Genomic DNA, 26,875 nt, shown 5'->3' with positions numbered 1-26,875 from the left:
AATGTTTAAACTGTGCAGTGTTACAGTGTCTTATAATAAGATGAAATACACTTTAGGAAGGGTCAGCTGGTAAAGCGTTGGACTCACAGTTCTGAGTACCCAGGTTCGATCCCGGCCCACTTGTGTGGAGTTTGCATGTTCTCCCCATGCCTGTGTGGGTTTTCTCCGGGCACTCAGGTTTCCTCCCACATCCCAAAAACATGCACCATTAATTGGACACTCTAAATTGCCCTGAGTGAGTGTGGCTGTTTGTCTCTATGTGCCTGCGATTGGCTGGCAATCAGTTCAGGGTGTACCCCGCCACCTGCCCGTTGACAGCTGGGATTGGCTCCAGCACTCACGTGACCCTCTTGAGGATAAGCAGCTGAGTAAATGGATGGATGGATGGACACTTTAGAAATAAAATCTGTCTATTTTTTACTGAACACAGGCCTGCTACACAACAGCATTTTAATGTTGGTCATCATAATGGTTAAGCCTTTTTTTAGACAGTATTTAATCAGACATCCAGACTCCTCTTTGTTGAATTTGAGTTTCTTTGTTTTCCTGAAATGTTCAAATATGACAGAAATGCTATTAGGTGAATGATTAAAGGACAACATTCAGCTTTTACGGAGAAAGTGCAATTTCAGGATGTATATGAAAGCTGAAAGTCCACCAAAATAGAGCCATTTTTTCCAATTTTTTTTTCAAAAGTTTCCCAAAAACAAAATCATTAAAAAAAATAAATAAATAGCGTGACAAAGATGGTGAAAATATGTAGTCTATATGCCAAGCCTGAGGTGGCACTGTAATACCGCCACAAGAAGTCAAAATACACAGCAAAGGAGACACTCGTAATTGGGTGACGGCAAGATAGAACTGCTGCTTTCAAATAACAGCTCCGATAAGTGCTGTGGCAAACAACATCCGAACCAACATCGTTATTGTTGTCGGTGGTGGGGTTAGCGCACAGTCGTGCGAGAACTGGGGAACACATCATTGCCTCAGGAAAGATGCGAGTGTGTTGCACACGTGGAAAGCACAAGAGCATTTTGAGATCTATCGGCTATGGGACCTAAATAGTAAAATGATAGTTTTCAGCATTCCAAAATCCCGTTACAGATGAAACTAAACAAACAAAAAAGTAAGTTCTGCATACACTGAAACTCGCATGTAGGGCAGTTGTGCTCAAAAGTTTACATATCCTTGATCAGTTGTTCTCAAAGAGTGGTGCACAGGCTTCCTCCAGCGGGACACAAAATAATCACTTTCTGTTCACTTACACCCAGTTGTATTCCACTTTTTAGTACATCCATCCATCATCTACCGCTTTTCCGGGTCGGGTCGCGGGGGAAGTAGCTTCAGCAGGGATACCCAGACTTCCCTTTCCCCAGCCACTTCTTCCAGCTCTTCCGGAGGGATCCCGAGGCGTTCCCAAGCCAGCCGAGAGAGATCGTCTCTCCAGTGTGTCCATGGTCATCCTCGGGTTCTCTTTCCGGTGGAACATGCCCGGAACACCTCACCAGGGAGGCGTCCGGGAGGCATCCGAATCAGATGCCCCAGCCACCTCATCTGGCTCCCCTCCTTTTAGTACATTATGATGGCGGCCTGCGGTGCAGCAGAGGGAACAAAGACCACCACTACCATTAATTATTTAGAGATTAAATTAAAAATTGTCTTAAAAATCTATGAATAAGTTGTTTTTTTTACCCAATTATTTGATGAAACAGATTTTTAAAAACCTTTACATTTTCACCCCTTCATTAAAAAACAGACCTTTTGAAAATGACAATGCAGAAAATGCACAAACATAAATTGTGATTCATTTACTGGTTTGTTCTCTAGCATGTAAGAAAATACTCAAAATGTGCATGTTAACGTGTCTTTAATATACTTTTGAGGAATAAAACCACTCTTGTGTTTGATGAACACTTAGGTCTACTGCTCTATTGTGTTTTATTGACGGTAGAACTTGGAGAAGAAGGAATTGGTAGTGGTAAAAACTCGAGAACCAGTGCCCTCGATCAATTGATTGATCTGTCAGTGCAACACCTGACTCAACACCAAAGCTCTTCTTGCTCATACTCAATATGAAACTCCAACACCCAAATCTAATCGATGATTCTGCAGTCTGTCTGCAAGATGGGAAGCAGCAAAGCCTGCTTTGCCCATACTGTGCAATACCCCCACCCCGTTTATCCCCCCTTGTCAAGCACTCGTGTGTACGTGCATGCCTTCATGATGCTGCTGCGTCGAGTCCCAGTAATGAATGGCGGCCTGCGGTGCAGCAGAGGGAACGAAGACCACCACTACCATTAGCGAGCTTCCCAGGCCCCGCTGCTGCTCCTCCGCAAACGACTTCCAGCGGCCGAAGGGGTGAGTTAGTTATTACACGCCGCCCTGCGCAGACCGGCAAGCGCCGGGAGAGTGTCGGTCAGGCCGCGGTGTGATGCCCCGTGGAACTCAATGTTCTTTTTCCCCCGGTGGGCTTTCTTTTTTTTTTTTTTTTTTTTGCGGGGGGTGGGAACGAAGAATTGGATGGTAGGTGACGGTTCAAAAAGAGGCCAATGCTTTTAATTGTTTGACACGGCTAAACGAAGTTGAGCTAGTTACCGTTTGGGGGGATGGGCGAAGGAAAAGTGGGCAAACTTTCTCAACACCGAGCGACTCATCGCAGCGGACTAGCCCACCAACCTCCCTCACGCCCCCCGCCTCCTTCCTAGCGGTGAGTGGCTCCACGCGACTCCGTCGCTCTTCATCCTACATACCCGAACTTTCCACTCGGTTACTGTAGGAGTTATACTTAATTTCATTAAAACAACATTAACAAACACGCTATTCCAATGTCCAATGTGAGGTTTGGTGATTTCCCTTCCACCGGGGGCACCTTGTACTTTTCTTCCCCACCGCTTGTCTCGCCATGCCGTTGGACTCGCCCGTCTGTGTCCCGGGTTGACCTGTTGATGTCGCGGTTCAACATAACCTTTCACCGAAACGGAACACGGCAGTTGGTCGAAGCGAGTCAGTGTGTGTGTGTGATTTTTTTTAATCGTTAAAGTAAGCGATATAAAAAAAAAATGGAGGGTGTCCACAATGCTGCTTCACGGTGGGCGCTTTCGGTTGAGGGAACCGCGACAAAGCTGCTAAAGTCGCCGCTCCATATTTCATTTTCTCGACTATTTTCCCACTTTAACGTTTGACTGAGCACCAATGCGGACCTAAAGGAGTGGTGGAGCTTTCTCGTCTTTGATCTGTGTGGCCCTCTCTTCGTTTTTTTTGTTTTTTTTTTTGTGTGTCTCGTCGCCGCCCCCCTCCTCTTCCGTCTTCCCTCCCCTCCCGCTCTCGCGCTCCCTCCCGCCGGCCCGGGCCAGCGGAGGACTCCCAAATCCGGCGGCTGGCACACGGCGGGGCACCGTGAGCTCTTTTCACCCGCGCTTGTCCTCCGGCGCTCTGCCGCTACTTGGTGGCTGCCTCCACTCTGGATCGTCGGTCTGCCCCTTCCTTCGGGCGAGACATCGGCTGTGCTCGACTCTCTCAAGTGAGACGATTTCTCCTTTTTAACGGGCTGAATTTTGGGGTTAAGTTTGCTCCGCTGTGGGCGGAGGGGGGGGGGGGTAGAGGCGAGAGCGTCGCCGCATTTCAATGCTTGAGTCCCCGTCGCCGGGGGTGGGGGGTGGTTGTGGTGGTGGTGGCTGAAGACCTCGCCTCGAAATGTTGGTTTAAAAGAACAGCCACGGATTTCCATTGTGTTCACTGCGACCAATTTCGGCAGCTTTGGGAAATGTGTGCGGAGGTGTGGTGGCAGCGTTGTTAGCCTTAGCTTTAGCTCGCTACTTGCTAACACAGGCCACCCTTTTAAAACAAGAAACAAAGCAGAGTAATTGATAAGGTTCTCTAAAGTCAGTCTGTGTGGTACTGTACATGAAATATTTAGAGGGAGTGGGCGTGCGTATTTTTTTTAACCGTTTGACAAGGTTCAGCTGTTTAGTGGGTGACAGGGGCCCCCCCAGTTCAAAGGTCAAGTGTTGGCAATTAAGTCGTTATGTTTCCTGGATGTTGGGGTGACCCCGACTGAATCTCACCCAGGGGGGACGAGCAGAGAGCAGTAAGATGGCTCAGGTGTCCTTGGATGACATCTAGAGACAGATATGGTTTTGAACTGTTACTGAAAGCAACTGAAAGCATTGATTTGGAACGATGTGATTTCACACAGTCAATGAAGGCATCACTTGTTTGGACACAAACAGACAGTCGTTAATTGTGGATGGTTGGATGAATGGATGGATGGATAGATATCAGATAATATAATGCATCCATCCATTTTCTGAGCCGCTTATCCTCATGAGGGTCGCGGCAGTGCTGGAGCCTATCCCAGCTGTCATTGACCAGGAGGCGGTGTACACCCTGAACTAGTTGCCAGCCAAATGCAGAGATAATATAACATTTATGGATATTTGGAGCAGTCATTAAGTTTGTGGGAGGAAAACTGTGGGTTTAGATACTTCCTGACAGATGTGAAGACTTGAGACGCAGGACCTGGACTCGAGTCATGAATTTGATGACTTTAGACTCACGCGTGACAAATATGTTCCAAGAGTTGCAACTCGACTCCGTCTTGAAAAGCAATGGCTTGTGACTACACTTAGGTTTTGAACCCACTGACTTGAAATTAATTAATACTTTGACTGAAGCAATGAAATGCCAAAATTCTGTTTTTCTTTCTTCTGCTATATGTGTCACTTATTTTTATACTACAAAAAATTTCAAAAGTGACTATATAATGCTGCGGATTTCATGATCTGGTTGTCTTAACAGATTTTAATTTTTTAATTTATGTTATTCTCAAGAAGCAGTCTTGTAGTTTGTTTTTACTCTATTTTGTAGTTAACACTGTGTAACAGGCATCCACATTCCTACTTTTATATCCATCAGACTTGGTTCTTTTTCATTCCTTCTATCATAAAGAACTGATGTGAAATGTGTGGGAAGACTTTGACAAGATGCAGTTGGATTTTAAAATGTCAGTAATGACAAATTGTTAATCCAAAAGTGCTTTCAATTTTGTTTGAAATCAAAGACTTGTACATCATGATTGCAAGACAGTGGCATTATCAAGCATCAATATTCGGTGTCTGCGGTGACTCAAATTTAAGTTCTAGTGTTCAAGTGGTGTCGGTGCATCCCTATTAGTAAGCCTTTGAAATGCTATTGAAGTGTTGTGGGATTAGTTTGTGTTATGTTTATGGTTAGAACTATTTATAAAGGTGATTATAATAATTTAAGGGAGCGACAATTATTCATGGCAATTCCCAGTTTCCGGTGGCGATCGGTTCTTGTCCGCTGTGACGAGACATTTGAACAATTACTCAGTTCTGAGAGCAAAGCTGTCATTTCACACTATTTCTTTATACAAGACTCAGATAGATTGATAATCTATTCTTCAACATGTTCAGTTGACTGTCGTCCCTTGAAAGTTTTTCTTTTTTTTTTTTGAACATGCTTAGCCTGTCAGTGTTTAATGGGTCACAAGAAGACCCCCCCAGTTTAAAGGTCAAGTGACGCCAATTAACTCCCCTTTTTGTTTCCTGGATGTTGTGGTGACCCCTGCTGACCTGGAGCCCGGTTTCGTCGGATGACATCTCAATAATCTCCCCCCCCACACACACGCACACACGCATTTGGAAATGCGTCTTTTGTCATGACTTGACTTCTCATTGTGTGTTATCAGCATGCTTCGGCTTTAATTTATTAGGCACAATGGCTTGTCGTCTTGGCAACCATCTGCTTATTATTCATGCCGCTGCACATATTTACACCTGGAAGCTGTGCCTGCTACTTAATTGTCGTTGGAGGGCACTCAAAGTGCAAAATGTCACTGGTGGTGCAAAATGGTTGATACTCATGACTTGCTGTGCTTTTTTGGATCCGTTTCACGGGTCAACCTCAACACATTTATGTTTTGGAAAGAAGAGCACGCGTCTTGTAAACAAAGAGAGCTCATTTTTCAGTACTCTGCAATACACATCAATGTCTGTACAACAAATAACTGTGTTAGATGCTCTCAAGTTTGAAACATGTTCCATACTCCCATAGGGTGAGACAGCTCCTGTCGTCCCTGAAGACAACAGCTGAGAGAACACCATAGGCACATCTAGTCCATAGATAATGAGACATATTAGGGCCGTTGAAAAAAAATCACACAATGTGATAGTGCTGTGGGCGGAATTGTGAATTCAGGCTGTCCTTGAAGGCAGCACCTGACTTGATTACATACAGTAGATGTGGCATTTTAAGACATTTGGAAAAATGACGGTTGCGAGGTGAAAACTGATATTCAGACTGTTGGAAAATGTAACACTTGAGTAGTTTTTTGCACTTGTTATTTAAGAACATCACTGAAGGCAACAGCAGAGTTGATGGATAAATGAATGGATGGATGCGACATTAATAGACATTTGTAGCAGTCACAAAGTTTTTGGTGGTTTGAAAGTTCAGACTCTCCATGAAGCCAACACGTGTTTTAATTACATAAATATCTTGCTTAAAAACATTTGTCATGTCACTTTACTGGGATTGCAGGTGGTTGCTGAAATAATGAAAGTAGAATAGATCTCTTCTATGGTCATAAATTGTCAGGATTTAAGTAGTGATATTGGATGAGAAATTTTATGTGAACAAAAAATATTGGTGAAATTGCACAAGATACCACTTTCGTTTTCAAAATGTTTGTCTATGTGAAAAGTAATAAAATGCTCTGCATAAAATGCTGCAACTGACTGTTTTCCCCTAAATTTTGTTGGTTCAGTTAGTTTCTCAAATATGTCAGTAAATAGTGAACTAAAATGGGTTTTACTGTGTAGATGATTTGTCTTTATTGTCTGTGTACTAGTATTGTGAGTGTTAAGACCTCACCGTGCAATCTCCCACCAAATGTTACCATTAAAAATCACAAATGTGCAAAATGTCTGGTGCCGTAAAAAATAGCAATAAGTCCTTTCATTGTAAAATGCGGCACTCAAGCTATAAATATAGAGAATGTTTAATCTTTGTGGTGTGGTCTCTCGTTCCTACCGGTGCATCCATCACAAGTTGTTAGCCACAGCAAAGCACACTAATGAATGATGAGCAAGTGCCAATAGCTCTCCAAAGCGCTCCTTTAGTTCACAGTTGCTTTGCAGTCAAATTTTTAAAGAGTTCAAAGTGTTTGGAAATAGAGGTGTGCAATCTATATTTAAAATGCGTGCCTAAATGTTAATACATGATCAGTCAATGTTAGATTTTACTACCATCCATCCATTGTCTTAGCCGCTTATCCTCACAAGGGTTGCAGGAGTGCCGGAGCCTATTCCAGGTGTCACCGGTTAGGAAGCAGGGTACACCCTGAACTGGGTGCCAACCAATCGTAGGGCACATCAAGACAAACAGCCGCATTCACAATCACACCTAGGGGCAATTTAGAATGTCCAATTACTGTTGCATGTTTTTGGGATGTGGGAGGACACCGGAGTGCCCGGAGAAAACCCACACAGGTACGGGGGGAACATATAAACACCACACAGGCGGGGCCGGGATTGAACCTCAGAACGGTGAGGCCAACGCGTTACCAGCTGAGCCATCATGCCGCCATATTACTTCCAGTGTATGTTTACTTTTTTTACAGTATGTGTATTTTTCCCAAGCTTTCGCTATTTCCACACTTATACCATACAGTGACAATGGCTTTCTATTCTGTAGTATACAGAGAAAATCATACTATTTGGTGTTTGATGACTTATGATAATTCATTATTTGAAAAGAATAGTAGATACAAATTATTGTCACAATTTTTGTAACTAAAGTATCATAAAATTATGCATTCTTTATTGGGATTAATACATATGATAAAAGCAAAAGCAGAGCAAATTTATTTATATAGCGCATTTCATACACAGGTTAACTTAATGTTTTGCACGTTTAAAAACATTTAAAAACAAAGAAATATACATTTAAACAGAGGAAAAAACAAAATAGTACAATTCAAATACTGTACAGTGCAAGAAATATTTAAAAATGTAAATACTATACTCAAAAATGCAGAGTTTTTAACCTGGATTTAAAAACATTCACACTTTGGGCTGACATGACTTTGTTTGCCAACTCGTTTCTTACTTAAAAGCACAAAAATTAAGGAAGAAAATAGAACGCCAATCCCAATGAAGTTGGGATGTTGTGTGAAACAAAAAAATAAAAACAGAATACAATGATTTGGAAATCCGTTCAACCTGTATATTTAATTTATTACACTGCAAAGATAAAATATTTAATGTTCAAACTGCTACTTTGTTTTTAGCAAAGCAAATTTATTTGTATAGCAAATTTCATATATAATGTAACTCAATGTACTTTTCATTATTATAAGCGTTGAAATGCAAAGAAAACGCATTTAAAACGCAGAAAAATATTATAAAAAAGAAAAGGGCAATTAAAACAGCTTACCGTCTGAGAAATGTTTAAAAATGGGGATACTCTTAAAAAGCATGAGAAAAAAAAGTTTATAACTTGGATTTAAAAACATTCATACTCTGTTGGCAATTGTGTGGAGCATAATAGCTAAATGCTGCTCGACCATATTTGCTTTGGACTCTGTGTGCCACTATTTGACCTGTTGATTTCAGAGCCCTACTGGGTTTTGGTTCTGTAAGCATTTTGTTCATTTATTCAGGACCGAAACATTTTAGTTATTTACAGACCATTAGCAGAACTTTAAAATGTATTCTAAAGCTGACTTTAAGTCATTGTAAAGACTTTAGAATTGGAGTTATAGGCGCTGACCTCTTTGTTCTGGTCAGAACTCGAGCTGCAGCATTCTGAATGAGCTGCATCTATTTAATGCTCTTTTTGGGGAGTCCAGTCAGAAGACCATTCAATAGTTAAGTCTACTTGTGATAAAAGTATGGATGAACTTCTGGTCTGCTTGACACATGCAAGTCATCACTCTGCATATGTTCTTCAGATGGTATAAAAGATAGTCTTAGTAATTGATTTGATATGACTGTTGAAAGTCAAGTCAAAATCTATCTGAACGCCATGGTTTTAGACTTAGTCTTTGTTTTCTAAAGATTGTGAGTCCAAGTATTTACTGAAAGCAGTCCTCTTTTCTTTATTTCCCAAAATAATTATCTCAGTTTTGTTGTGGTTTAGGCAGTCACTGACATTTGAAAAATGTACGGGTGTGGTCAGTCATGCTCGCAGATAGAGTTGCGGGTGTGATTAGAGATGGCCTTAAAATAACTTACTGGATTAATATAACATAACTGTAAATTAGAAAAAAATAAACAAATGCATAACAAAAATACAAAACTAAAATTTCAAACTCAGAAATGATCATTTCCAATTTCCACTGATATTAGTAGAACATGATATAAAACGGCATTTAAAAATTTTCATCAATAAAAATTCTTGATCTGACAAACTTTATCTGAAGAAAAGTTAAATGCACTGGCCTGTCAAGGAATAAACATGAACGGTCTATACCCACAATGTTTTGAAAATGCTGAAAGTTTAGTTCAACATATTAGACGTTCGTGGCAACAAGCTAGCGATACATTGTAACAAACATTCCTGTCGCCAATTGTGATGTTTTGTTGGGGGGGGTCACGCATCGCGAGACTGCCGTAAATAGGAGGCCGGCTTGCCAGAACGCGCCTTTATTTGCATGCGCTCGACGTATTGGCCACACCTGAATGAAGCGACGAGGTGGATGATAGTCTAACGTTATTTTTTTGGGTGGGGGGGGCACACTGTCACACTGCCTCGCGATTGACGCAATGAGCACCCCTGGTGTAACTGAATTTCCTTTGACATAGCTCATGATGTTGATGACTTTCGACGTAAATGCCCTTGCAGTACGTGAAGCAGCCCTGAACATGCTCAGTACGGTTAACTTGCATTTCCTCTTTCCGGGTGAATACTGGTTGTTTTGGAGCAGGCTTTTTTAGTTAACAACGTTTATGAAATAAACACGTAAATTATTATCAAGACTATACAATTGTCATTTACATGGTTATGCTAGTCAAAATGTAAGTTTTGAAGAGTTTGACCAAGGGTAGCATATCCAGGCTGAACAGGAGGGGTCCAAGAACTTAACTTAGAGATCTGGGAAGGCACCATTAATGTTGAAAGGTACACAGATGTTTTGGAGGAACATATGCCGCTATCCAGGCAATGCCTTTTTCATGTACGCACCTGCTTATTTCAGCAAGACAATACCAAACCGCATTCTCAGTCTTAAAATACATGAATGTTAGATAAAAATGTTGGACAAAAATTCAGAAATATTAGATGACAAATGCAAAAGTAAATGAGAAGAATGTCTTTAAAAACTTTTGTAATCACCCAGACTGCCTCCACAGAACTCTATCATATGCTGTCTCATCCCTACTGCGGTTATTTTAAAACTTCCCACTTTTAATACCGGTAATCACATCTTTTGCACTTGGAACCAAAACAAAGAATCCACGCAGACGATAGTGAGTCACTCTTAAACAGAATCTATTATTAAAGACGCATTATTTAATGTCAAGTCGACTGTTGGTCCACTTTTTGATCACGGGTTGTTATGACGTAGGAAAATAGACTAGTTATGTAAGCGACTCTGCTTTGACCGAGCGGTGGGAAAAAGAACAAGTGGGCCAGAAAAGCATCAAAATCCCTCACAATTTCACTGTAGATGTGATGCATGGAGAGAAAAGAAACCAGACGCTGGAATTTCACTGTGCTTGGGGTGATTTTGAAATACGGTCTCAAATTTCATTGTGTGTTTTTCTTTTCTTTTTGTTAATTTTTTCCCCCCCTCAGACCCTGTGGTGCTGGGCACAGCGTTATGGCTCAGACGCTACAGATGGCGATCCCCAACTTTGGCAACAACGTCCTGGAATGTCTGAATGAGCAGCGTCTGCAGGGCCTCTACTGTGATGTCTCCGTGGTGGTCAAGGGACACGCCTTCAAGGTCTGACTTTTTATTCAAGCCACAAACACCTTTTATCCACTTAAATGTTGTGTCTCTGTTTCTGCAGTTACTGGTCGAAATGTGAAAATGTCATTGGAGTATCATGACTGAGTTTATCGAGAATGTGTGTATTTGGAGGTTTTGTGTGTCTGCATAAGAATATTAAATAATGCTGACAGATGTAGTGGAAGCATTGCAACACTGAACTCAAATTAACTATATTCATAGCAAAAAAAAACAACCTCCAGTTTACAGTGGTTCCATGAGATACGAGTGACCCGACTTTACATATTTTCGAAGATATGATTTGAAAATACCCCAAATTATACTATAGTAGACAACGGCGGCATGGTTGATCAGCTGGAAAGTGTTGGCCTCACAGTTTTGAGGTCCCGGGTTCAATCCCGGCCCCGTGTGTGGAGTTTGCATCTTCTTCACGTCCCTGCGTGGGTTTTCTCTGGGCACTCCGGTTTCCTACCACATCCCAAAAACATAGAAAATTAATTGGACACTCTAAATTGCCCGAGGTGTGATTGTGAGTGTGACTGTTGTCTGTCTGTATGTGCCGTGCGATTGGCTGGCAACCAGTTCAGGGTATACACCGCCTTCTGCCCATTGACAGCTGGGATAGGCTCCAGCACTCCCTGCAACCCTTGTGAGGATAAGCAGTTAAGAAAATGCCTGGATGGATGGATATTAGAAAATTAAATGAAAATACGGCAACATTATTAGAAAGAACATACTGTATTAAAAAGTAAAATTTTGAAAACAGTTGTTCTAAAACTTAAAAAGAAGAGAAATTAGATAAATAAAAATGTTCCAAATGAGATACTTAGCGTTTTTTTCCCCCCTCCAAATGATGGATCATTGTTTAACGGTTGGAAATATTAGGAAAACATGCTATCAACTGAACTTGAAAAATCTTACGTAAATTTATTTTTTAACAAATTGAGAAATGAAATAATATACTTAAGTGCAATATTATTAGTCGTGAAAAGGGTGTCATTGTTAAGGAAATGCACAATTATTATTCTTTTTCAACACGTTGGCCTTTGTAGTGTAAACTCAGTGAGAAACGCGCGCCTGCTGCAGAGTCCGCAAGCTCATTTTCCGTGAGTTCACTCGACCAAATCGTTTTTTGACGATGTACAGTCAGGCTTAATTAGTCCCTCAGTGATTGCCGCGCCAGTCAATTGTTGAGATAAGAAACTGGAGCGCTGCAGTCGGAGCCATTTTAAATGTTTTCCAGTGGCAGCATATTGTCCGCACACTCTACCGCCTCCTATGTCTATAGATGTTTAATAAATAGTTTGAACATGTCTTAATTAACCCTTAGGGGCAATTTGATTCCCATTAGACTTGACAAATAAATAGAACAACAAAACAAAATCAACTTAGTGTGCTCACTGAAATAATGAAACGTAACTTGCAAAAAACAGCCATTGGTTTATTTTTGTGGTACAAAAAATGTATGAAAGAAAAAAAAAAAAAATTACCCAGCACAGACTTATGGAGTTGTGCCAGATGCACCACACGATACAATTTTGATAGTCTGGTTTCATGGAGATTGACAAACATTGGGGGAACATTTACCATTGAGATGCTGAAATCAGACTATTTATACAATTTTAAGTAAAACAATGGTTGTACATGCATAAGCGATTATTGTCTGTTGATTAGATAATTGATAAGTTGTCAAAGTTGCCCTTTGGAAAGCTAATTCTATTGCTATTTTGAGACTTCATACTGCACTTGGTGTCTTGAGTCAGCACAGGATCCAGTGAAATCATCAACTGGAGGCTTCAAACTAAAATGGCTGAATTCTTGTTCAATTTCAAGCATGGGTCCTTGAAACATTTTCTTGTTTTGTTGTGACGAACTTGTCCACCCAATTTAATTTCAATTAGCAAAACTAGATCCGGGGCAGATTGTTGTTGTTTGGTTTTTTTTTTTTTTTTTTCCCCTCCAAAACTTCCAGCAGGGGACTGTTAACTAAATTACATCCGTTTTTCCCCGCTGTCAGGCCCACCGTGCAGTGCTGGCGGCAAGCTCATCGTACTTCCGCGACCTGTTCAACGCGGGCGGCAAGAGCTCGGTGGTGGAGCTACCGGCCGCCGTGCAGCCACAGAGCTTCCAGCAGATTCTGGCCTTTTGCTATACAGGCCGCCTCAGCATGAATGTGGGGGACCAGTTCCTGCTCATGTATACTGCAGGATTCCTGCAGATCCAGCAGATCATGGAGAAGGGCACAGAGTTTTTCCTCAAGGTACCCTAGCCAGAGAATAGATTAGACTGACTTAGTTTCAGTAGTGCATCTAACTTAGAGAAGATCTTCCAACCCTCCCAAGTTTTCTGGCAGTTTGGGATTGGGCTATAAGAATATTACCAAAAAAAAAAAAAATATATATATATATATATATATATATTAAACTAAGCGTTAAATTAAATTGTATAATGAAAGAATGGTACCTAAGTACGAATACTGTGATTTCTCATGTATAATGGGAATTTTCTCTACCCCAAAATGTCGAAAGTCTGTGGTGCGTATTATACACGGGTATGAGGGAAAATGAAAAAGACTTTCACATTTTTAAATGTATGCCTCCATCTAGTGGTTTTGAAGAAGCATGTTAATTTAAATTTGTCACTGCCACCTAGTAATTATAAAAAAAAAAGTGTAGCCTACACTTTCATTCCAATATGATAGGGCTACGTTTGACTGCTTATGTAAAGTTGTAGTCATAAATTTACATACCCCGGCAGTGTTTGTGAAATATTAATAATTTTAAATACAATCGATGACTGAACAACAACTGTCATCAATTTCTTTGTGGTTATGTCTTGTTCTGTGATAATGCTTTTCTGAAATTCTTGACCATTTAATTTAAATCCCATTTAAATAAATGTGTTTTGCTTGGCACTTTTTCTTTGAAGAATTGTAACTATCTTACAAATTTTGCCGGGTTAATCAAACATATGAGCACAACTGTGTTTTCTCATTTACTAAGGAAAAGAAAGGCTGCAAATTTTAAAATAACAGCAAATAAAGTATTATGTGTTCATATAAAGTGCTTAACAGTAATTATTTGAAAAAAAAAGAACAAAATCCAGATAATTCTTCATTTAGATCATATGGGTAGAAGCAAAATCATACATTGTAAAAATGCATTATACATGGGTAGAAGAGTTTTCCATAATTGTTAGGTCAACTTTGGGGCTGCATATTTATTTAGATGCGTGTGCATTATACACAAGAAATTGCGGTAATATTATTTTGAATTATTTTCAAAAGTGTAGTTGTATCATATTAAATTATAATATAGTCTGCACAATGCACTTTTGTTCTCACCCCCACTGTTGCGTGTATCCGGTTGCATTTGAGTAAAATAGATAAAACCCAATAATCATAAAAAAATGGATGCGGTGCTGTCAGAATATTTTATTGCACTAGTCTGACATAATACAATCATGAACTAGCAAATTTGTCTTGTAGTTTGATCTGCATGTTATGTGTTGTCTCTCTCAGCTGCCTGCTCTCGCCCATGCTGCGGACATAGTTTTTATATTTTTAAATAACTATTGGCTGTCAGATATTTACAATACTGTGTCAAAAGACATTAAAAAAAACTATATAAATGCTAATCTTGTAAAATAAGATAGCTTTTGGATTCAGATATACTGTGCATGATGGCAACGCAGTCAGTGTCTTTTTTTGGAGCAAATCAATCACGTCATTGACCGGATCGGAGTAATATGACATCAAAACCAATCGGCCGATCAGCAAAAAATGGCAATCATCGGACTATCCGATCAGGCTAATCAAATTGGTGTAAAGTCTGGTTTTTATACTAACTTTAATATTTTTAATTTTTGAGTTGAAATGTAATTTTTGAGACCAATTTCCTACAAAGAAAAGAGCTCCGCATTCATCATTTTTTTTCTGTGGAATTTATTGGCGGATCTACATCTTTGCAGTTTTTTTCATTGTAAATGTCCTGAAATCTTTTTCCTAGTTAATCAAATTATACTTTGTCCCTGATGACAAACAAGGTACACCATCATATGTGAGTCGTTTTGCGTCTCAGGTCTCATCCCCCAGCTGCGACTCCCAGAGCCTCCACACTGAGGAGACGGAGCCTCAGAGTCCTGTCACTCAGACGGTGGGAGGGGCGGGCGGCACCCCGGTTGCCGGCACAGCTGCCAGACCTGCGGCTTGTTTGACACCGCTACCGCTGACGTCCAAGGTGAAGACAGAGCAGACGGCCACCACGCCTCAGTCTCAACAGGTGAACGCTGCCTTTTTTCTAGGCCCTTTTTCTTTCTCTGTGGGTTTAAATTAAATATTACTTAGGTTCAGGTCAAGTTGTAAGTGCAGTTCGGGAAATTAAACTTCATTGTTTGATGCGAATGTCCAATTGTATTTGGGCCAAGTGTAAGCAGTGATGCACCAGGTCAATTAGATCGAACTGTGCTGAAAACATACACAATAAAAGTAACTGTACCCTCCAAAGTTGGTACACACTTTGTAATGCATGATTACCATCAGAACTGGAGTGTAACTTGTGCTTGTAATTGGTGCATATCCAGATAAAGTTGCCATTTTGTGAATTTACTTTCTTTTTGGAGGTAATGTTTCACATGCAGTGAGACACTGTTTAAAAATCACACTGGAACTTTGTAATGCATAATTACTGCCACGGTGTGACTGAAGTGTGACTTTTTCAAAAGAAAGATGTATTTAAATGAAAAAAATAATTTCCTTCGTCTTCAGCAGGAGGGCTTTCCCTACTCTGTGGTCTGTATCCCTGTGGCCAAGCGACTGTGGGAGGGTGGCAACGGAGGGGGTGCTTCTGCAAGCGGTGGTGGCACCCAAAGAAAGGCAGCACGCTACACTTCCACGTCCTCCTCCTCCTCCTGCTCCTTCCCCTCCAATGTCGCTACCCAGGATTCCTCTGGGCGAGGGGGCGCCCCTACATTACAGTCGGGAAGCGCCAACAGCAACAATAACAGCGGCAGTAACAACAACAATAGTAGTAATAACAGCGGGACCCCCGAAGGCACGAGTCCGGGCACGCTCAGTTTGTATACCAGCGACTCGCCAATCAGTTACCACGACGACGAGGAAGAGGACGAGATGGCGGACGAGACCGCCGAAGAGCAGTATAGGCAAATCTGTAACATTTACACCATGTACAGCATGCTCAATGCCAACACCACAGGTCAGAAACGCACCACGCTGCTTGGCAGGGTTCCTATGCAAGTATGGAAAAGTATGGAATTTAATTTGAAAAATTTTCCAGGTCTCAAAGTTTGAAAATCCAACAGTACCTTGACTTATAAGGGACAGAAACTCACACATTTCAAGGCAATATGTTGTCTAACTAATCTAAACACGCTATTCTGATTAATATTGATATACAAATATTGATATATAATTAATGTAATAAAAAATATTGATATTTGTGGAATAAGAATCAAATGGACAGATAAATTCATAATTTTCTCCTGACAGAAGCAGTTCCTACCAATCCATTTTTAACAACCTTGACGTGCTCAAATGTAAGGCAACAAGCGAGTAGCTACATTAACTGTGATGTGACTTCCTGCCTTTCGTTGTGAGGAGGGGCATGCATACACGACATTCTCTCTTTTGGTGTGTTATAAATATTTTTTATAATGCGTTACACATTTAAGTAAACAGCATCAGATAGAGATGTGTGCATTTACAATATAACAGGAAGTTTTGACATCCATGTTTTAGTTCCCCTTCAAGCGTGTCCCAAATATCTCGAGTTATGAACCGTTGCTTGATCAATTTTATTTATTTTTTCATTATAGTTTGTAAAAAAAGTTTTTTCAAAGATCTTGTAAGATCTTTTTACGTCAGCCATTGTAACATACATGCTAGAGTCATTGCACTACTAGTTATCTTTAAACCATTTATTTTTTGGGGTAATGTTTTAGGTTTCATTGAAAATTATATTGTATATATTTACTGTATTTGCAAATTAAATTATTAAAAGAAACAATTTTTATGATTTTTGCAGGGCATCAAATACTTGTTTTTCACTATTGGCGACATCCCCCCTGAGGTTTGCTACTTCGGGTTCGGAAAAAGTATTGGGTTTTTTTTTTCCCAAATGTGTAGGAACCCTGGATTTTTCTCATTTAATTTTATTTTTCAACACTGATGTCTTATTTTACTCTCACAGTGCCCGGTGAGAAAGTGGAGGCACTGCCGGATGTGGCCCCGGACTCAGGGCGCCGAGGTGGTCGCTCCCGGCAGGAGCTAGCGTCGCTGCCATTGGAGCTGATCAGCCAGATCGGCAACCGCTGCCACCCCAAGCTCTACGAGGAGGGTGACCCAGCCGAGAAGCTGGAGCTGGTGAGCGGAACCTCTGTCTTCATCTCGCGGGCGCAGCTCATGAACTGCCATGTCAGCGCCGGCACGCGGCACAAGGTTCTGCTCAGGCGGCTGCTGGCCGCCTTCTTTGACAGGTAAGTGACAGGGGCTTGAACTTAAACTTCCTTCAATTGGATTTTTTGGGACAGAAATTAAAGAAAAAGAAAACTTTTGTTGTCACAAAAACCCACATTTCCACCAAATGGCACAATTCAGTTCAGTCTGATTTCAAATTGTTAACCCCCAATGTAGCAAGTGGCGATGGTGATGCCTGTCTCAGCAACATGTCATCAACTCTGTTCTTTTCCCTAAGAAAGTTTAATAAGTAATACTAAATCCTTTAATTTACTTTTTGTCATCTTATTAAATTTTGTAATCCCATATTTGCAAAAATTTCACAACTGAAAACTCAAATTCGCCCATACTTGCAAATATGGTGTGAACAGTTGTCTCTTTGTGCGCTACCATTGGGTGAAGTAAAATGGGCTGGGTTCCAACAAACTCGTGGTACAGAGAGAGAGAGAATGCAACGTTTTCAGGTTAATATTAAAACTGGAATTAAACTTATATTAAATGTATTTACATTTTCATTTTATTTTCTTAAATTATTTGACTTGCATTGCTTGTAAATAGATTTTAAATTTGAAAGTAGTTTAATTTCTTATTTAAATCAAATGAGAGATGAACGTTTTTAATATGTACTTTAGGACATTTTGTATTCAGAATTATATATTAAGACTTTAAATGCTATTTACACTAAATACAGTTAAAAATTGAAAAGTAAACTAAAAGTTTAATTTTTCTAAAAAAATGAACACCTATAGGCAAAAAAATGACATAGACATCATTTGAATATTTTCATTGAAACTGTTTGAGAATTTTGAACATGAAAGTGACAATTCTCTGCATGTAGGAGCACCCTGGCTAACAGCTGTGGCACCGGAATCCGCTCGTCCACCAATGACCCGAGTCGCAAGCCGCTGGACAACAGAGTGCTGCATGCCGTCAAATGTGAGACGTTCAGCATGTGGTATCATAACGTATCTCTGAAAGATCTTCTTCATCATCTTCTTCTTCTTCATCCTCTCTGTCAGTCTACTGCCAGAACTTTGCGCCCAGCTTCCGGGAGAGCGAGATGAACGCTATCGCCGCCGACATGTGCACCAATGCCCGCCGCGTGGTCCGGAAGAGCTGGATCCCCAAACTCAAACTCCTGATGGCAGACAGCGACGCCTACTCTACCTTCTTGGCTGACAATGTCAAGATAGAGGGTGACGGGCTAGGTGGTGAGCAGGGCTTTGACGCCGCCTCCCTGGAGGTGCCAACCGGGGGTAATGAGGGAGGGGCGACACCCACCGACGGCCTCCAGGACGGCGGAGGAGGAGGAGGAGGAGGAGACGGTAGCACTTTGTTTTGAGTGAGTGAATGGACAGACGGATGTTTGGACAGATGGCAGGAGGGGATGCGGCCACTTTGTTGCCGCATCCAGTGTTTTTCTTCCTTTTTAGCATCACTTCCTTCTGCTTGCTGCTGCTCTCTTGCCAGCCCACAAAACAGAGCATGTACCATAATACCCGGGACAGGAAGTGAGCTTCTCGTCTGCATGTAGCGTCATTGCGGCAAAATCAATCCCGTATTACCCTCTCCCTTCATACATTTGAATGTACGTGCGTTTCGTGAAGGGTTGGCCCCAAAGAACCACTCGAGTTTTACTTTTCCATTCAATTTGTACATTTTTTTACGTGTTATTACGACAAAAATTATGGCAGGATTTATGGGCATTGGTGACACGCGAAATTGTCTTATAAAGTGGTTAGAATCCAAAGTAGCTAACGATGCGTTAGGAAACCAGTTTCGGGGGGAATACCCCTTTCATGTGCATAAACGTCAATCTGGCATTTATTTGCCTCTGCCATCCACTCAGATCAGCGAAGGTATGGCAACACTTTTATGGTTCTTCTCCTGCCGCAATGAATCCCGTATTCCTCCCCATTGAAGTCATACTGAATGTACTTATTTATGGAGGGTTTGCCCCAAAGAACAATTTGAGTTTACCTTTCTTTACAGATTTTATGTGTCATCCCCCAACCCCATGAATAGGTGAATACTGATACCAGGCATTGGTATTGGGCCAATACAGTCTTAATTTCAAAGTGGTGGTGAAGGCGACTGAGACCAACCAACGATACGAAAGACAAAAAAAATAATTTGAAATCATGTGACACATCAGCGAATCATCATGTATGTTGCAAAGAAAGAAAGACATTTGTTGACACTTACTGTATCTAAATTTGTTAATTTATGAACCAAAAGTGCGAGTGGCACTGGTACTGTGTTTCGGTGAATACTCATACTGGTGTCAGTATCGGTCTTGAAAAAAACGTATCAGACATAATTTTTTTACATTATTTTGATAAAATTGCAGCAGGGTTTTTGTGTAGTGTTGCTATGAGAAGGAGGCTTAATTGTTGGCAAAATTCAAAGTAGGTCAAACGATGTGTTCATGCATTTTCTGGGTTGAAATTCCCGTTTAGCCCCTTTGACGCAAAATTGACATGTCAGTAGGGCGTCGATTTGTTGGCCATTTCATTACTTCTTTTGATGTGACATCATCAAAAGCAGTGAATGTCTGACATGAAACTTTGGGTTGGCTCTCTTGTCATCTTATACGCAGGCGGTATTGCCGCCTTGACTATGATGTCGGAAGCCGGTGAATTTGCCTGTCGACTTCCAGCACCCCCTTTTCGCACAGTTGGGTGACCTGGGAAAAGGCTGCCTTTGATGGCCGGTGTGAAACGGCCAAGTGCCCTAAGATGTAAAGGATTTTTTTTTTCTTAACTACTATAATGTTGTTATACAGTAATAACAAAATTAGACACTGAACCTCCAAACATGCCCGCTTTCGTTTAGGTAGTGTTTTGATTCTGATCACACACCGTTTTCCACTAAACCTTTGAACATTCTAAACATTGACCTAAAATTGAGCACCTTTCTTTCAACTGAGCGTTGCGTTCGAGAGCGTAGGAGTAGTTATTTTCAGTGTTTTGTGGGAAAAAGAAGTGTCTCGTGTCAAACCAGGATCTAAGTTAAACTCTTAACGCGCCGTCCAATCGACACCAGTGTTTTATATCTATGATAAGAGGCCAGTGTTATTTTAATGCAAAAGTGTTCATTTTCTGTTCTTTTGTTGTATTTTTAATGTTTTTCTTTTTATAAAAGTAGCTTTATTGGATGAGAACCTGAGCGGGAAGTTGACTATTCCCTTCCCAACCTGGTACATTTCGGGGGAGGGTTGGGGGGGGGGGGGAATTGCACATTAATTCTGGTACGCTGATTAAAATGCACCATCTTAAATATTGGCCATTGTCGACAGGCAAGGAAGACTTAGAAGACCGCCTCCCAAACACAATCCTTATTATGACTGCCAAATATGTGCACGCATTTTAATGCATCGTCTCACACACTCCCCCGTCTCCTTTTATGTTGCGTGTGTCAGCCAGAGTGCCATCTACACACTCCATATACTTACTGTATGCGTGTGAGTGTGTGTGGCTGCCTATTACACATGCTGCGTGGGTGGCGTGTTTGTTTTTGTCTGCCTTTCACACACACTTACGCACAAACATCTTATGCGCCAAAATCATGTTTATATTCATTTGAATGTCAAACAAGGTGTCGTATTCTGTTTAAATTGAACTTCGGGACCTCATTTTCTCAATCCAACTTTCTCACTTTTACCACACCTTTTCTCTAAGAAAAAAGACCCCCAAAAAATGATGAGGAGGGCCTCTGTATTACCCCCTCCTTTTTCCCCTTAGTGGCTGGGGACCAATCAGAAGCACGATATTGACCAGACTGTTGAACCGAGCGTATTCTAATCATGCCAGACTTAAAGGAAGGGAGGAGGAAAATAAGGAGCAAGAGGAGGAGGGGTGTGTGTATTAAAGAATCTCCCAGGACAGACGAAGAGGCACTGCGGCAGTCACAATCCAGACAAAAGAGATGGGAAGAGGAAGAGTCTCCAATGTAAAACACTTGTGTGTTTGTTTACGTAACCTCTGCAGTCATTCCCCCCTCTTATTTTTAAACGGGCGCTCTGAGAGATTGACTAATGACAAAACTTAAGCGTGCGCTAATGTTGGAATTGCACTAAAAAGCTGAGCATAAGGGCGCTTCTTGTCTGTTTAAAGCACTGCAATCATGATGATGATGATGATGATGATGACGATGAAGCCCAAGGTTCCTGAACAATCTTGCTGATTCTGGAAGCAAACATTCTAAGATCGGCATCTAAAAAATAGGTGACACGAATAATGTTAGAAGTTAGATGTTTCTGAGCTAGAATGGCAGTGTGATGCAAAAATTACACTTCGTTTTTAAGACTCACGGTCTAACGCTGGCTGAAATTGAAATATCTGGAGAAACTGATTTCCAGACAGATCCTCCAAAAATTGCTGCATCAGTGCTGTAACGAAAACCATTTTTCAAATCAGATGATTCTGAGCCAAATTGGCAGATTAAAGGGACGGAATGTGATACGGTTTTTAAATGTGACCGACACTGAAAATGGAAGCATTAAAAAATGTTCAGTTTTGGACAGATTTTCACAAAGATCCTAAAAAAATGCCACACTGGAGCCATAACACACAATCTAGGTTCTGTGGTGGAGGTTCACACACTAAATCCAGTTGATATGTTGTTAATGGCTTTATGGAAGGTGGAATTGGAACTTTCTTTAAAAACCTGGATGTTTGGACACTTCTTGCCACAGAGATCCTGCAATATTGGCGCGTGGATAATTTGGGTTCTGGCTTTAATACTGAACACGGCAAAGAGCTTCAAGTTCAGGTGTTTTTGAGCCAAAATGGAAGACTAAAGTTGGTTACTTAGTGCTGTTTTTAACCATGGTTGTATTGGAGAGTCTGAAAACTGAGACATTTTAAAACGCAAAGTTTATCACGTTAGTATTTGATTCATCAGTGCTTTATTAGACAGTTTGAGCTCTGCATTTCACAGAGAACCCAGAAAAGATATTTAAATCCAGAGAACTCTAAACCACTCAGAGGTTCTGAGAAACCAACGTGTCAGCGTTATAATGGATGGTCTGGGTTCTGCGCAAAATAGTGGCTATGTTGTTTACATGATGCCATTTTTAAGTGTGTTGGTGTTTGAGTCTGAAAGCCCAAACAATTGGAATTGGATAGTTGTTTTTTTTTTCCCCACATGGAGGACTTGCAAAATGGGCCCATCACAGCTGTAACCGAGAATCTGGGTTCTGCGTGAAAGGCACAACATAGAGCTTGAAATCCATGACTGTCAATCAAAAATGGCAGGTTAAGAGGGCGGTCATGTGACGCAGATGGTCAAATGGTAGTGAATTGTTTTGACATTTATACTTTTTTTTTTATTTTTTTATTTATTTATTTTTTTTAGCTCACAGTGCCCGCAAAATTGGCACAACAGAGTTTAGTGTGAGAACCTGTGATTTTCACACAGTCCAGATCATATACCTTAAAATCTGGATGTTTCTGAGCCAGACTGATAAATTTGCCCCATAGGAGACATAATTTTTAACAAATACAAAAATCGAAACGTTTCTAACCATTTTCCACATGGAAATTGGCAAAGCTACCAATGGGCGGTAGGCGTCAACCCATGTAAGTTTCCCAGCTTTCACCGTAGTCTCGGGCGGAAAACTGCCATCAAATGTGAAGTAACTGGTGTCACCATTCTTCTAATTAGCCTAATGCTAAAGGCTGCGTCAGTTTACACAGAAAAATAAATCTCAACGTTTTACGCCTTTTTTTGCTTTCACATTATATAAGGGATTTGAATGACTAGGTTGTCATTTTAACATTCAAAACAACAAAAAGTTGTAGTTGTAATTGTCGCATTAGTGGCCTGTTAAGCATCATCTCGACTAGCGCAGAATTTGAGATGTTTTGTTTATTTGATTATCCTGACCCGCAAGAACCAAAAATTGGATGTCAAACTTTTGGGACTTGGGCCGTAGTTTGAGTTTGAATTCCGAAGATCTTTGTGTGTAAACATCTCACGACAAGTCTTTTTCGTATTTTTACTTTTTTTTTTTTTTTTTAAATATATCTGCGGTTGTAGCTGTCGGGCAGTTCTTACCTACTCATAATTAACACATGCACGACGTAGTCGCCGAGACGGGCTTTAGTAGTGTCATAATTTAGTGAAAGAGAACCACATATTTTTGCATCATTGTATGACTGTTGTGCTGGGAGAGGGTGGAAGTCTTATTTTTATTTTTGTGTTTGTTTATTTTGGGGCTATTAAAAGCTATCGCGGTTCTAACAAAGCGGACGGACGGACCATTGCGAGGCGTTTGAATGTCTTTTAAATTGAGCCTCTTCTCGGACCTTTCCACTTTTTCCCCAACTCGTTATTACTTTTTTTCCCCTCTAATCTTCGGCTTTGTCTCATAAAAGGCATTTTTACCACGTGATATGACTTTTAAACTTTGTAAAATATGACTTATAATGCAAAGGAAAATGCAAATATATTTTATTTGATAACTCAAATTTACGGCTCTATTGTCAGTAGATTATGAGCCCCCCCCCTCGACTTTATTCTTTTAATGTAAAGGCTTTCTCACTCAGGACTTCATTTTTGCAAATAACATCCTGATTGTATGATACAACTTTGAAAAATTTACTTATCTGTAACGCTACGGGTTGAGTGAGATTTTACACTTTTTTTCTAACGACTTGCCACTTTGACTAATTCCATAAAATTGGGACTTTTTATATGACTTAATCTTTCCAAATTTACTAGTTCATTCACAAAATTTCAAATTTTGTTCCTGAATATTCTTGTAGTATTTAAGACTTAAAATGTGTCTCTTATATCCCTCCAGGAATAGACAGACATTTTTGTTTTTCTTTTAATAACACTTTTCTGACTTTATTCTGTTAAAATATGACATTGGTATCTAGAAGAAAAGTCAGAATTTTGGGGAAACTAAAAGGTCAGAATATATATATATTTTTTAAAATCACAAAAACAAAAATTAATCAGTGAATCCAAAGTGAGTTTACTTGAAAGCGGCGCTGCTGCCTGAATGTTATATGATGTATGATTGTACTAATTTTCCAAACGTCTCGATCACTGTATTTATGCGCGCACCTTAAAAGCAGAGCGCAAATGCAATCCAACAAACTCCAAAAAGCACCCCAAGACCATATAGCGAAATTCTCCGCCCATCCCTTCGTCCGTCCGTCCGTCTGTGTCCGCCCATCCACAGTGAGGCGCTAAAGTGATGAAAGAGCACAATTTGGAGTATTTTGGATTTGTTGAACTTTTGAGAAAGCACCTTTGGGTGAGTCCGAGATGTCGCCCTTTGCACCTTTCCGAGCATGATTACTTTGTCACTTCCTGTTTGTGGTTTGGAAGATGTACCAGGACAAGGGTTTGGGGGAGTATTTTTTGTACGTTTATTTTTTATTTTCTATCTTTTTATATTTTTATTCTCTCTTTGATACGCTGTTTCCTCTTTTATGACATGTTTACTGTAAAATGGACACTCAAAACTCGAGGACTGAACTGTAAAGCAAGATGGATTTGTTAGTCCCCACATTTTGTTTTTCCCCAATGTTCAAGTAAGATTACGACTTTTGTTGATTGTAGTATGAGAGAAAAAAATGTACGAATGACCTGTTTGCAGCTTTGAGAAATTTATGTCAAAGGAAAAATCCACCCCGCAAACGTCGGCAATCCTGACTTGGATTGAAAATGATCGTAACGGATCAGTCAGTTAAAATGAGAATTTTATAAATTGAAGGTCTTCTTTATGCTTAAAAAGTGATGTATCATCTTCAAACTGGCCGTTATTTGGTCTTAGAATGCCACTTTTGTTATGTTTTCTTCAGAAATGTTTCCTAATTTAGCTTTTGCGACGATTCGGTGTTGATTTTTTTTTTTTTTTTTTTTTTGTCTGGAGTATTTTATTTTTTTGTCATACCATATCAAGTAATCAACATTGTAAATTTTAACGGAAAAAAATAATTAGCATAATAATATCATCTCTTTATTTTCACTGGATCATCGCTGATCTTTAAAAAAAATATTCAAAGGGCACGCCTAACATCCTTTACTAAATCCTACATACTAAAAATTTATTTGACAATTAATATTTACTTTGCTCAGTTTCAAGTTCAACAGGTGTGTGAAAATTACTTGGGCATTTCTTAAGACGACTGTCGTGACTATATAAAATGTCATGACCTTGTTTAATATAATGACTTTCTCGTAAAATTTCGGAGGGTGGTTGGAATTTTCCAAATTCTTTGAGACCTTCTTTTGGAGGGGTTAAAATTCTGACTGAAAATTTCTACAATGCCGCCCTGAGCCCTTTTAATTTTCATGATCACTGATCTTGAAGTTTTCAATTAGCTTTTCGAATAGAAATACCTTTTAGAGGAAAGAACAATTGCTTCTTAAACCAACCTGAAAATGTCCTAAAAATTCCACAGCTTCTATTAATAACACAGCTGTATTACCTTCGGAAATCTTTCTCAAGGATTTGATGGAATTATTCTATTGCAGCGCTCACATAAATGGAATTTACAGTTTTATATTTCCTTGTGACTTTGTAGGGGGATTGAATTTTCGACTTTACTCAAATCTCGATGTGTACTGAAAGATTGAGTAAAAGACCAGTTCATATTACGTAACTGTAATACTTTGGCATTATTGTCCAAACATTTTCAATAAGTTTCCTTAAAATGAAGACCTTCAATTCCATTTTTGTAAAGAATTTAATCAAATTTGACCACCAACAATTGTTCGAGACAAATGATCCCAATTTTCTAAATTTTGTAAATATTGTGATCATATCAGCTGTCGCTCACTATGAGGGATTAATTTAGTGGCCTTAAAATGTCTTCAATCTGACTTGAAATTCTCATGACATGGGGTGGATTTTTCTTGTGTTGGGACCTCCTGGTGGCGATGTGGTGAATGTTAAAACAAACTAAGCAAACTGGTCAAACTTGAGAATGGCAGAGGATCCCAATTTGATCCCACGCGCCAGAGACAAATCACACACAAACTCACTCACACGTAAGGTACACGAAAACCTCTGAAGAAGCGGGAGCACGCACACTCCGTCGCATCCTCAGGATGTATGTGCACTCGGCTTTGTGCAACAATGCAGTTTTTAAAAAGTTTTTCTTTTGTTTTTTTTAAAGAAAAAATGTTACCTCGGAAGCTCTCAGCCATTTTGTGATGTTATGGCGGGTAATGTGGACGCTCTGCTAGGTCCTCGATATTCAAGGGGAAAAAAATCTTTCATTTGTGAAATTCAGATTTTCTTTTCCGAGTTAATAGCACATTTTTGTCTGTAAAATTACATCTCTTTGGGGAAAACAAATTAGTTTTCTTTCCCCCTTGTTATTAAAAAAAAAAATTGTCTTCAACAATTGCAGTGATCGGCCAAAGAAAAATTCCTTAAAATTCTGAGTTGGAAATTGTTCTTT

At 40.1% G+C, this 26,875-nt stretch overlaps 1 protein-coding gene across 5 annotated transcripts; it reads left to right on the top strand.

The window, feature by feature from the left end:
* The first annotated feature begins 2,011 nt into the window (after positions 1-2,011).
* On the top strand, positions 2,012-26,573 carry LOC133506006 (nucleus accumbens-associated protein 1-like). Of its 5 annotated transcripts, none has more exons than XM_061829667.1 (8): positions 2,012-2,358; positions 10,819-10,969; positions 12,993-13,235; positions 15,055-15,255; positions 15,744-16,188; positions 17,182-17,467; positions 18,286-18,383; positions 18,467-26,573. In XM_061829667.1, exons 1-8 carry the CDS (start codon positions 2,252-2,254, stop codon positions 18,787-18,789), a joined length of 1,854 nt encoding a protein of 617 aa, XP_061685651.1. In that variant the 5' UTR covers positions 2,012-2,251; the 3' UTR covers positions 18,790-26,573. The 5 variants fall into 5 exon arrangements, with proteins under 5 accessions (XP_061685651.1, XP_061685650.1, XP_061685653.1 ...); XM_061829666.1 differs by having other exon boundaries at positions 2,013-2,358; positions 15,741-16,188; XM_061829669.1 differs by lacking the exon at positions 2,012-2,358 and adding an exon at positions 2,382-2,707 and having other exon boundaries at positions 15,741-16,188.
* Positions 26,574-26,875: the final 302 nt, after the last annotated feature.

The sequence above is a fragment of the Syngnathoides biaculeatus genome, chromosome 9, assembly GCF_019802595.1.
Source record: "Syngnathoides biaculeatus isolate LvHL_M chromosome 9, ASM1980259v1, whole genome shotgun sequence".
NCBI classification, from domain to species: Eukaryota; Metazoa; Chordata; class Actinopteri; order Syngnathiformes; family Syngnathidae; genus Syngnathoides; species Syngnathoides biaculeatus.
This window is presented reverse-complemented; position numbering and strand designations above follow the sequence as displayed.

Excerpts from the sequence above, each read along its gene's own strand:
- LOC133506006 (XM_061829666.1), top strand. The coding sequence starts at position 2,252 with ATGGCGGCCTGCGGTGCAGCAGAGGGAACGAAGACCACCACTACCATT. Across the intron at positions 2,359-10,818 it reads GACTTCCAGCGGCCGAAGGG|ACCCTGTGGTGCTGGGCACA; the intron begins GTGAGTTAGTTA and ends TCCCCCCCTCAG. Across the intron at positions 15,256-15,740 it reads CCACGCCTCAGTCTCAACAG|CAGGAGGGCTTTCCCTACTC; the intron begins GTGAACGCTGCC and ends CTTCGTCTTCAG.